The 12,511-nt window shown below is 41.6% G+C and overlaps 1 protein-coding gene across 1 annotated transcript in view; it reads right to left on the bottom strand.

Moving 5' to 3' along the window:
- Nucleotides 1-12,511, bottom strand: part of dnah2 (dynein, axonemal, heavy chain 2) — a 162,815-nt gene that overhangs the window by 34,933 nt on the left and 115,371 nt on the right. The window contains 19 exon segments of the mRNA XM_034136540.1: nucleotides 5-197; nucleotides 339-483; nucleotides 584-772; nucleotides 1,711-1,840; nucleotides 2,322-2,431; nucleotides 2,644-2,800; nucleotides 4,076-4,222; nucleotides 4,419-4,633; nucleotides 4,862-5,044; nucleotides 5,235-5,364; nucleotides 5,544-5,749; nucleotides 6,235-6,322; nucleotides 6,475-6,632; nucleotides 7,046-7,237; nucleotides 7,401-7,639; nucleotides 8,093-8,203; nucleotides 8,335-8,557; nucleotides 8,695-8,859; nucleotides 9,004-9,057. Coding sequence (XP_033992431.1) covers nucleotides 5-197; nucleotides 339-483; nucleotides 584-772; nucleotides 1,711-1,840; nucleotides 2,322-2,431; nucleotides 2,644-2,800; nucleotides 4,076-4,222; nucleotides 4,419-4,633; nucleotides 4,862-5,044; nucleotides 5,235-5,364; nucleotides 5,544-5,749; nucleotides 6,235-6,322; nucleotides 6,475-6,632; nucleotides 7,046-7,237; nucleotides 7,401-7,639; nucleotides 8,093-8,203; nucleotides 8,335-8,557; nucleotides 8,695-8,859; nucleotides 9,004-9,057 — 3,035 coding nt within the window.

Here is a 12,511-nt window from a genome sequence, read left to right as displayed (position 1 = left end):
CTGCCTGTGTATATCAGCATCAAAAGTAGTGACTGGTGGGTTTAGTCTCTTGTAGCGTTGTATAAAGGAATCCTGATTGTTCTCCCAGATATCCCTGTATCTGTCCCACGTCTTTAGATAGATCTGCAGGTTGCTGGCATTGGCTGTCATCCCCGTGGCAACTGCAGCCTGAATCTTCTTTATCTCCTCGTCTTGCTCTAAAGGGTTGATGGCAAGGGTGACAACGGAGACGGGAGAAGAAGCACTTTCGGGTCTACATTATTCTCAGCACACAGTAAAAACAGATCAGATATTCACAGTGGTACTCTTCTTGGACATTGCAAAAACGTTGCTCTAACCTATGTTGATGTGTATGGGATTCCCCTCTGACTGCTTGCCGGAGAGAACTTCAGACAGTCGTTTAAATTCTGAGATGGTGTTGATGAGCTGAGGCATAATGTTCACAATCTGAGCGAGCTTTGCGAGCGTAGGGGAGATCTCGACCTGTCAAAACACACGCAGGTCAGCATCAAGAGAACTACCCCAACATACATTTTGATATTTTCCATAGCACTTAAACAGATAAATAGGGGTTTGATGGTACCTTCGGTGTACTTGTGGGAGTTGCCTGGCGCATTGCTACCATGACTTTGAACAAGGGATTAGGTGAGGTCTTGTTGTCTCCATTGATGGCCCTGGAGAGCTTCTTCATGGAGTTCTTGATGTTGCTCCTTAGAGCTTCTTCTACCATGTGATTCACCTTCTCTGTATAGATCGCCCAGTGCTCCTCGACCTTAAACACCATGGTACAAACATACACACATGACATGGGACTGCACATTTGTATGTTTGCTGTACATGATATCAAATAAAACATTGAAAACATGTCTCGCTGTCGATACGAACAGAAAGAGATTTGACTTAATGATAAAGAGGCAGAATGCAGTGTTTGCTCTCTTGCTTGTTGTCATTGAGTTTTCATGAAAACATTTTTAACATTTTTCAAAATGTTATGTTGATTTAAAGGGGACCTATCATGCAAAATGCACTTTTGTACGTCTTTTATACATGAATATGTGTCCCCGGTGTTCCAGGGAACTCACCAAGTGTCAGAAAACACAACCCTCTCTATTTTCCTCCATACCCAAATCTGTAAAAAAGGGTCTGATAAAAACTGATCCAGATTTGAACACTGTCCTGACGTCAGCACAGTGGCGCTACGGCTATTGGGCCAACTCTCCACCAATCAGGAGGAGACAGCCACGGCCATTGCCGTTCGAAAGCGCTGGAGACGCTGTAGTACATATGCCAGGCCTGTAGATGGTGCTGTTCTCACAGAATCAGCCCTTGCAAAAACAGAGCTAACATTTTTCAAATTGAGCGAAATGAGGCATGGCTAAAATGCATGATCTGTTTGGTATTTTGAAGAAAAAAAATGTATAAATATGCCTTATATAGGTATGGTCCTACACTATATTATTCAAATATAGCATGATAGGTCCACTTTAAACATCACCTTCAGAAAAAGAGCTGAGCTACTACTTAACAGTTTCAAGTTAAAAAATCTTGCACCATTATCATGTTGGCTTATGCCTACACCTAGCATACAAACATTATTTTCTCACATAGAGGAAGCACAAAATAATAATCTTATACATGTTACAGTGTTCCAACTATTTCCTAACAGTGCAGGAAGAATAACGCCAGTAGTGAAGGAGAAAGAGCACATACCTCAGGCCCATCATTGGAGAAGGTGCTGTGGATGTGAGACATCATTTCAGCAATATCCTGGTGTGCTGAGCGCAGTGTTTGGAGTTGGCTCTGCTGGTGTTTCTTCTGGTCATCCTCAAACTCCAGGTTCCTTCGAATTGCAGGAGAAACACCCAAGATTCAACCAACACAGAAAAACAATGTGCATCACTTGAACGGTAATATGCAACCCATGTGCATCACTTCAGACAATTGCAAAAGTGGTGAAAATGTATGAATGATTTGTCAGTAATATAGTATGGCCTGTTTCAAGATAATTAGCTCGATATTGGAACTAAAGTAAAGGGGATTTCAAAGAATGACAGCATAGACTAAATCCACATGACAACGCTGAGTTTAAGGATGAATGAATACGGATGAATACAATTAAGGGGTGTCATGTTTAAAATCAACTCATAAAAACAACTTTACCCAATGTTTACAGTAGTTAATGAATTTACATTTTAAATACATACACACAATATAAATTGTAGGAACCATTTTGTAGGAAGTGACTAAAAACATGATGAACCTTTCTCTATTTTGTGTTTTACTCTGTTAGGCATCCCATGCAATGAGGAAGTGAGTGTTACCTGAACACAGTCTTTCCATCCAGTCTAACCAGCAATGTTTCGCTGATTTGGCAACAGAGGTTGGAGATGGATAGGTTGGATAGTTTGTATCCATCAACCAACAACTGAACCTATAGTGTGATTAAGATGAGAGAAGAGGAGAGGAGTTTATCAGTGACTAAACACCACTATCCAAGAATATGATCCACATCTGTTGAGGATACTTTGAGGTACTTTTATCCTGTTGACACCACTTTTGTCATTGTGAATCCAAACAGACAGTATTTATTACAGTAACTGTACAGGTGGCTATATCAGTTATGCATACACTTTGTGTTCCTACCTTGTTCACGTGCTGGAGACCTTCCCGGATGAAGATATTAGAAGCCCCTTTAGAAAACCACTCGAGCTTGGTCAGCCCCGGCTGAATTTTCTTATCAAGGAAATGAATCCGCTCGCGAAACAGACCTATCTCATCAGGAGACAGCATCCCAATGACCCTGATACACACACACACCCATGCAACGTACACACACCAACACAGAAGGGCATTTAGTTAATTTCGGTGTGCTCAGTTAACTGGTTAACAACTACAGACAACTGCTGAGATTTTGTGTGAATTGGAGTGAATGTGTTTTCATTTTTAATTATTGTATATCCTATATTACCAGCTAAGAACTTAAAATTAAAAAGCTTGGTAAAAAAATGTATATATATATTAGGGCTGTCAAGTTAACGTGTTAATAAGGCGCCACTAATTATTTTAACGTGCGATTAACGCATGTGTATTTGTCCTCGGCCCGCCCCGTAGTTTCAGAGTCCAAAGGCTTGACGTTGTTGTTGTTGTTGTTGTTAGTTGGATGGTGGGAGTTTCTAGCGAGAGATATGGATACAAAAAAAGGTGTTTTAAACAGCAAGCCAAGCACACAGCTGATGCTGACAGCCCCGCTCCTGCCGCTCGCTTGCAGCAGACCACGCTTGAAAGTTTGCCGGGGAGACGCCTGGAACACGGCGCCTACGAGCAGCAAGCTCTCAACAGCGATAGCTAAATGGGTGGCGGTGGCTACAGCTTGCAGGACAATTAACATTGTGGAGGACGAGGGGCTGTGTGAGATAATTCGGATCGCATCCAACGTGTCGACTGCACATCACACATTATTTTGACCCTAGGTGGGAACTTCAGTCTCATGCTTTGACTGTTATGAAGACAGAGGAGTGGCATTTCGCCGACAACTGTAAACAGGCTTGTCTGTTTGAGCAACTGGCTCAGTGCAGAGAAGTACACAGGGTTGGGAGAGAGTGTAAGAGAGAGAGAGAGGTTCCAGGTTGTTGTGTTGAAAATATTCAGGAGAATATTTGTCATTGTTCCAATGATAATAAACAAACATTTGCATAAAGCATATTTGTCCACTCATATGTTGATAAGAGTATTAAAAACTTCCTCTAAGGTACATTTAGAACAGATAAAAAATGTGGGATTAATTTGCGATTAATCGCGATTAACTATGGACATCATGCGATTAATCGCGATTAAATATTTTAATCGACTGACAGCCCTAATATATATATATTTGATAGACTAAACTACATCAGGTTTGTGGTAGTCACAGTCCCTTCCAAGAATCATTTCTGATTTTTACAATATTACGATACATCAGGCCCCTGATATCATACATCAATTGTTCAGTTAATTCATGTTTTCGTCCTCTTCTGCGCTTCTGTGTGTGTGTGTGTGTGTGTGTGTGTGTGTGTGTGTGTGTGTGTGTGTGTCAGACCTGTTGTAGTCCCTGGTCAGCAGCAGTGCTCTCTCCCTCAGGCCTCGGAGTTCGTCCCTGTCCTGGTAAATGTCAGACACACACTGGGGGATCTCAAACTTCAGTCGATCCCAGTAGTGGATCTCAGAGAACAGGAGTAACAGGTTGCTGGACAAGAAAAGACACAGAAAAAACCAAAATGAATTAAGACGTCATGTATGTAAACATTTGATTAGCCTTAACATTAATATATATTGTGTACGAGCATGTCATAGAGTGTATTAGCATCAGTACTTAAGACACTGAATGTATATTTTAAAATGAATGACTGGTGTTGTGTGTAAGTGCTGCTTGTTTCACATACTTGTCAAAGTTGACCTCCAGCTTGGCGGTCTTGTCCTTGCAGCGCAGCAGGAGTGGCTGCTCCAGTCTCTTGAGGTACTGTGTATCCAGGTTCTGGCTCCAAGCGCTGAAGTGCTTCTTCATCCTCTCGTCAAAAACCTGAACCATCTGGGCATTGGTTAAAACGACATGCTTGCGGCTGTTTGACTCAGGCATGAAGTGGGCCTTCTGAAGCACCTGGAGGGGAACAAAAGAGGACAAATGAGAAGAAAAATCAAGGAAGAAGCTCCAGAAGGAGAGATTAATACCGTCTGTTAATAGAGAGCATATGGTTCAAATTCAACCAAAGCAGAGTCAGAGTTCTAACTAAACATCTTACTTTGCATCCTGCTTATGGTGGTGGAAAGTAACGGTTGAGTACAAGTAGAAAAGGGAATAGAGTAGCGTATAGTCTAATGAACTCACCTCCATGGGCATCTCTAAGCGTTGCTTGAGGGCCCTCACCCAGTGGGCCTCGCCTGCCATCCGGGCCATGTGGTCAGGATAAGACCTCGTCCTCTGGTTCAGCTCCTTGTTGGCCATTTTGAGCTCTTTGTGAAAGATGCTGTACACTTGCTCCATCTTCTCTTCTGTTGTCCGCTTAATGGCCTGGGTAGATAGGATGGAAGTGAATGAGTACACGAATTGTACAAGAGTAAGAAACCGACAATAACCCTGTATAGTTATTTTTAAAGGTTTAATTAATATAAGGTGATAGAAAGTGTTAATGTATTGATATATGTTTGGTGGTTTAAAAGTGAATTGAGTGAATGTACGTGTGTGTTTGTGAGATACACACCTCTCGAGTAGACATTGGCCTAAAAATGTCAAGAAGCCGAACTCCTTCCTCCACTGTGGTCACCGTCTTAAACACTGATTTGATCAGGTTCTGCATTAACATTTCCAGATCCTTCACCAACGCACGAAACCTGTGTGTACAAGCACACACACACGCAAAAACATATCCCCTGGTTATCAAAATTGGAAAAATGTGCACGTCTTGCCAATTTTTGTTTGTGTTAAGAGATTTGAATAAGATTTGCAGCCTATACTTTCATAAAATTAAACTTAGTCCTAGTTTAAATGTGTTAATGAGAAAAACACCTACTTTTTGAATGCATTTCCCCATGTGGAGCTCTCGACATCAAGGACGCCCTGGTCAAGAGAGTGCAGGTTCTTCAGGCTCCGGTGGAAGTTGCCCTCTATCTCCAGGAGGGAGTGGGTGAACTCTGGTCCCTGGCAACCGCTGAAGCACGGCAGGGGCCTCTGCTGACCATCCTCCCAACGGGCAAACTGATACTGGCAGTCACATACCTGCACAAAGCAAGAGAAAATGATATCCAAAAAGTCAAGACATTGTGAAATGACGGTTGATTTGAAATATAACCAAGGTCATATACCATTCATTTATGGAGAATTGATTCACAACATGGCTTGTTCAATAATAGCAGGGATAGAGGGTAGATACATATTCTCACAAAGAAAATTGGAAAGAAATGAGAAAAGCAAGTCCACAAATGCTACAGTAACCCCTATTACTGTATTTGTCTCAGATCTGTTGAAATTGCAATGACAACACATAATACAATTGGACATTTCCTATTGTGGCGTAATGTGTGTCAATGCAACCTCACTGCAATCATTCACAATACTTATACCTTTTTTTTCAACCTTAGCACTTTTCATGGCATAACATTTGCAGAAAGATACTGTAACAGAGATGTTCAATGAAGAAACATTGCTTGTAGAATTGTTATTTTTTTGCTGAAGACGTGTGTGTGTGTGTGTGGAACATTTACCTCAAGCAACTCTTTGAACCTCTGAATCGAAACATCAAACACCACAAAAATGCTGGTTTGGTCCAAGACCCATCTTTTTGGAGAATACCTGATGTAAAAGCAGAGGTAAAGTTACAATATTTGAAATCTAACACATATAAGTTGTTTGTGAAAAGAACTGTCTTGCATTCCAAAAATGTGTCTGCCTCTAACCCTAATGACAAAGCGTAGAGTCACTACAAATGTGAGATATTCTCCTACTTTTGGTGAACCTGTGAGGCATGCAGGTAAATGTCCTTCCAGGCCAGGCAGCACTGGATACAGTCTGTGAGGTTCTGCTTGCTCGATAACACATAGCCCCCAAAGAGCTTGTCCAGAGAGAGGCTATTGGAGCACAGGTGGATGATCTCATTAGTCATCTGCAACACAACAGAAGAAAAAAACGTTGTCACTTTCAGCTTCAGAAAATGTCCATCATCAGCTATGGAAAAAAGGATGTTTTTTTGTTTTACTGCTCACCCTATCAGGCAGGTTATCAATGTAGCATCAGCCACAGCAGCAGATGTATGCACTCAAACACTTACAAAATAATTAGATTGAACAGCTTGCAATTGAAGTGAAATGATCCAGCTCTTCAGGTAATGAAAACTGTGATCAGGCATTGAATTCAGTGCATTCACTCTCAGGGTGTTGTAACTGATGTGTGAACACCCAGAATGAGTGGAAGTGGTTTTCAGTAACAATGATTCTCACTAGAATAGAAACATATTTAAGTACAAGGTGATTCACAACTTGAATTCATGATTAATCTGATGCGGTAAACTGCAGGCACCTTGCGGAATAGACCAGTGATCCTCTCGCTGCTGTTGTAGTCTGTGGAGTTGACCCAGATGATGCGAATGAGACTGACAATGTGTCGCAGCTTGGGAGCAACTTGGCTAGGCTTGAGCTGGGTAAGCTCTTCAAATGGCTCCTTCAGTATGGACAGGTAGAGCAGGTTGGATTGGGCCTGCAGAGAGCATTCCTAGGCAAACACAAACACACAAAGTGAAGATGATAATATGCCAACATTTTCCAATTGTTGGTAAAGTCATGCGTTAATGTTGTAATAAATAGCAGAACCAGTGAACAAATATCTTGTTGGTCAGTGAGTAAGAGTTGATGAAGATATTCTAGATGTGTAGTACCTGTATTTCCTTGGCCAGATTGCTGAAGCGCTGTTCATACATAGAGTTGGAGAGCTTCAGTATGTTCTGGATGTGCCTGACCGCTGGCTTTTGTAGCTGCTGGCTGACGTTCAACAGCTTGGCAGAGCGACTCTTCCAGAAGGCTATCTCCTCAAGGGGGCCGCAGTTGTCCTTCATATTCGTTATTGCTTTTGCATTCAGTAGCTCCTTGATCTGATCCGTCCAGCGGACCGCAATAACTAATAACAGAGAGAAAAGGTGTAAGAAAAGGTAAATAGATGCAAGTTTTCTCCATATTTTAAATTAAATGAATGAATATATAAGAAAGAGAAGAGAAATAGTCCGGATAAGAATGACAGATGCAGCAAAGGATGGAAGGATGGGAATATGATGAAGGAAATGTTAAAATCAGAAAATTGATGTTAAGGAGAGTTGATGAGGTATTTGAGAAAGAAAGACTACTGGTGGAAAAAGAGTAGAATAGAAAAAAACAATAAACAAATTAGACTGATGTGAGTGAGAGGCTGTGAGCCCAGTACAGCATTAAATACAATCTCAAGAGTTGGAAAGTCAATGTTGTTTTGAACAAAAACAGGTGTGACCTCCTAGATACAGACTCCACAGAGATGGGAGAAAAAAAGAAAGGCACCCCAACCCCCCTCCCAAACACACAAGCTGTATCAGGATCTTACCCTCCATTCTATCCACCAGCTTGTTGTCTTTGCTGGCCACCTCAGGGCTGCACTGTAGGCCTTCCATTGGGATGTATAGAACTGTGTAGCCCTCATTGTGAAACACATCATCTGTAAGAAAATAAAATAGTGTAACACTGGAGCGCATGTGGCTTTGTGAACATTTCAGCATTTATGTTATCTTGTGACTTGTCATTTAATTGTCTTAACTGTCTCTCTCTCTGCTCCACTTAGGAACCCACCTGTGATGCTAGCAAGATAGCAGTGAATGGCGTTGGTATAATCATTCTTGGTGCTCCTTCCACTGAAGGAGGTGAGGGCAATTGAGGGGGCATGCAAACAGGTCATGTCATGAAGAACCTTCTGGTTGGAACCGCCTGTGCTAAACTGTATCACCGCATCAAAGGTCTCAGCTGTGATTATGGTTCCTTCCATGCGGCTAAAAGAGGACAAGGGCTGCACCACCTGAAGAGATGAAAAACACAGTAAGGTAGTTGGATTTTGGATTGAGACATTCTGTACAGGAAAAGAGATCTCTTGGACAATGGTTCATTTGAAATACAATTAACAGTATTAAAAGTGAGAAGAACATTGTGCCATACCTTTTCAGGCATGGAGTATTCCACATGCAGCTTGTCATGCTCGCCCATATAGACCACCATGGTTGTGAGAGATGTGTCCACAATAAATGGATCCAATGCCAGCTCATTTTCCTCTGTCCAAGACTCTCTGGTTATACCAGAAGAAGCCACACATTGGATAAACAACTGTGAAAGGAGATTAAAGGAGGGGTACAGGGAGAAAAAGATAGAGAGAAAAATTATGTAAAAGGTTGTAATTTAGATGGACAATATCTGTGTTTATCCCACAGAAGTAGAACAAAAAATATTCCAACCAATAACCAGCTTTACCGGACGAATGGTTTTAAAGTATTCGTCATCCATTTCTTTCCAAGCTTTCTCCACCTGTTATCACAAGGAGCACACAACTGAAATGCAGTGACATAACGATACATTTTTCCAAGTTTCGTGACTTTTTTCCAGAGGTGGAAGAAGAATTACTTAATTATTGCACTTGAGTAAAAGTAGAAGTACCAGAGTGTAGGAATATTCTCGAAAAAGTAAAAGTCCTGCTATCAAAATGTTACTCAAGAAAAAGTACAAAAGTATTGGCAACTCAAAGCTAAAAGTACTCATGCAGATTGGCCCATTTCAGAAAAAATATATATGATGTGTTTTGTATATAATTATTGATACATTTAAGTATTATCAAAGCTGGTAAAGGTGCAGCTAGTTTACATTACTTTACATGCTGCAGGGTAGCTTGTGAATTTACTCCAGGTGTAACTAAAGTCTTATTATATTTTCACATCATTAATCCAAATCTGCAAAGTAACTAAAGGTATTAAATAAATGTAGTGGAGTAACAGTACACGACATACCTCTGAATTGTTTAATCTACTTAGTTACTTTGTTTACACCACTGCCTTTTTCACAATAACTATTTCAGTCAACATTGTTTATTTTCATATTCGTAGTTGGCTGTAGAAATGTATTTATCATTTTTGGGTGTTGTAGATTGGTGTAACAAACGTTAGCTAGCAAACTTTTAGCAACTAGTTAGCTTAACGGCAGTTTACCTTAATGACCTCTCCGCTAACAGGCACAGCCGTGAAGTCCTCACGAGCTGAAATACATGACAACTGCCAAAGTGCAATTATTTACTCAACAACTACAGTATCCGGCTAAATTATGTTATTAAAAGTCATTATTTACGATAGCTACGTGACTTTTCTTTTATATGTTCCGCGTTTAGCATCCCCTCAGTCAAACCTTTAGTTTGAGTATGCATGTCTCCATGGTAACGTTAGGTTGTCTGGGTAACGCCGGAGTGGGGTTGGGCATTACACGAGCATGCTCACGACTCACGAGACATGCTGAGTTTAGGGTGAAGGTGGAGTTGGAGGGGGCATATTTCCTGCTGGATTAGTTTGTTGTAGGTCTGTGGTCCGGCATGGTGTCTTCCAGTTCCAAGCATTCTCAAGTTAAACTTTTTCAAAAATAATAATAGCTGTCCTGGGTCGCCATCTGGTGGCAGAACGACTGAAGTGCTGCAGGGATAAAGAAGTGTGGAAATTACAACGTTGACACGAGGTGCACAGATAAAAGTTATAGAAACATTACATTACATGTTACTTGTTAGATGCTTTTATCCAAAGCGACTTGCATACTCAATACTGTGGGCAATCCCCACAGGAGCAATTTGGGGTGAAGTGTCTTGCCCAGGGACACAATGGCATGCCGACTGCAGTGGGGTTTGAACCTGTGCTCCCCTGATCCGAAGACATACGCGCTAGTCCACATGTTGAAGGCATGACGATTCACTGATATGCATCTCTGTACTGTCATATCACCTTTCTAAATAATTCCAGTGCTCATTTTCCTCCTCTTATGTTTGCATCTAATAAAACATACACGTTTGGCATCAGGGGCGGACTGGGACTACAAATCAGCCCGGGACTCTCGACCGGCCCACTTCGGTACCGCCGGCCCACCTCGGTAAATGATCAACGGGGGGGGGGGGGGGGGGGGGGGGGGCAGTGCTAGTGAGTTATCCGAGCGGCCCACCTCGGTGCCGCAAGTAAATACCGCGAGGAAATTGTCGACGGGGGGGGGGGGGGTGTGCTAGTGACTTATCCGAGCGGCCCACATCGTCCGACCGGCCCACTTCAGTACCGGTCCATCGGGATTCGTCCCGAACGTCCCGATGGCCAGTCCGCCCCTGTTTGGCATCCATAATAGAACAGCAGAAGTTAGTGCTTCTTAATGTGGCTTCTACAATGAGCCTATGAATAGTGAAGGTAATAATCATTAATCCCCATGAAATGACTGGCAAAGACAAAGTATGACTTGCCCCAATTCCATATATTATGTAACCCAACTAGATCCCAGGTTTGAATCATTATGTTTAGGAAGTTAATGAGAGCTAATTGTCACTAAAATGAATCACAAGTAGTTTTTTGAAGATGTCTATGGTCTTGTAAAATTGTAAAAAAACACAGTTGTCTTGTGCCCGGAAACACAATTCATATTCTCCTATTAGACAGGAAAGTGAATGATTGCACATCTTAAAGTTTATATTACCGGTGTACTATGCATAAAGAAAAACACCTCCTAAATCTGATAATTTTGTTACAACCCTACCTGAGACTAAACCACTTTGAATTTGAATCCAGCATATTTCACATATATAGCGTAATACAAACAAACACACCCACACACACAGAGACTTGGGTCTGATAAAGAGGCTCTTAAACCCTGAGGAAGTTTGTGTTTGGTCTTTTATGAGAAAAATACTTACGTCTGAATATAACCTAGAGCACAGCTCCTTTCCTGTCCTCTTTTCAGGTTTGGGGATTTGCATATTAACATACAAATATTATTTACATCACCTTGATTAACTGCATTGTTTCTGTGTGTGTTTTGTTACTGTAAGAACGTTTATGTGTGTCTGAGTGTTAAATCAACAGGATAGGATAGGTACACAGCCTGGACTAAGGTCCGCATGCATGTTGAATGCAAACACATACAACAATGTATGGATAAGAGGAATACAAGCACCATGTACACAAATGCTTATACCATATAATTACAGACTGAACACACAGACACACACATACAGCAGAGCTTTGTGAAGAAACCAGATACAAAATGGTCAGAGACACAGAAACAGGCAGGCCAAAATTAAAGCCATGAGTCTGTGAGCTCAGAACTAATGACAGGCTGCCATGCCAAGGAGGGGAGGAGAAGAGAGGGATGGAGGGAGAGTCTGTGAGGGGCTGCTGTTGCTGCTTGGACCAGATGAGAGGAGGCTGGAGATATACAGCATCACTTAGTAAAATGAGAAAAGGGAGGAGGGTTTGATGAGAGCCACAAATACAAATACATCTTAAAAAGATACAGAGTAACAGAGAGTTCTGTACTTTATAAGTGGTCGGGAGAATAGAATACAGAAGCTCAGCTGGAGGCAGCGGCCCTATTAGCTGCTCAATATTGCAATAAAAGAGAATAGACACACACACACACACACACACGCACACACCCACACACTTTTCCAGCCCCTTGACCCAGGCTGACAGCACCCTGTGTTTTCTGCCCACTGTAGTGAGAGCTCTGGTCATAATGAAGTGTTCGGAAAGAATTACGGCTAGAATACTGCCAGAGCCCCATCACAGTGTGTGTGCATGTGTGTGTGAGTGTGTACTGTCAAGATGCATTTTAAATGGGGGCATACCACAGAAAAACGTTTGTTATTAAAGTAAGCATAAACATTCAGGTAGAGAAATGTGATTACAAAAAGGAATGATTTAATAAAGCTGTAACTTCTCATGTTTTGCTGCCACTTTAAAACACATTGTTT

The sequence above is a fragment of the Trematomus bernacchii genome, unplaced genomic scaffold (assembly GCF_902827165.1).
Source record: "Trematomus bernacchii unplaced genomic scaffold, fTreBer1.1, whole genome shotgun sequence".
NCBI lineage: Eukaryota > Metazoa > Chordata > Actinopteri > Perciformes > Nototheniidae > Trematomus > Trematomus bernacchii.
Note: the sequence above shows the minus strand (reverse complement) of the source record. Positions and strands in the feature narration are given on the sequence as shown.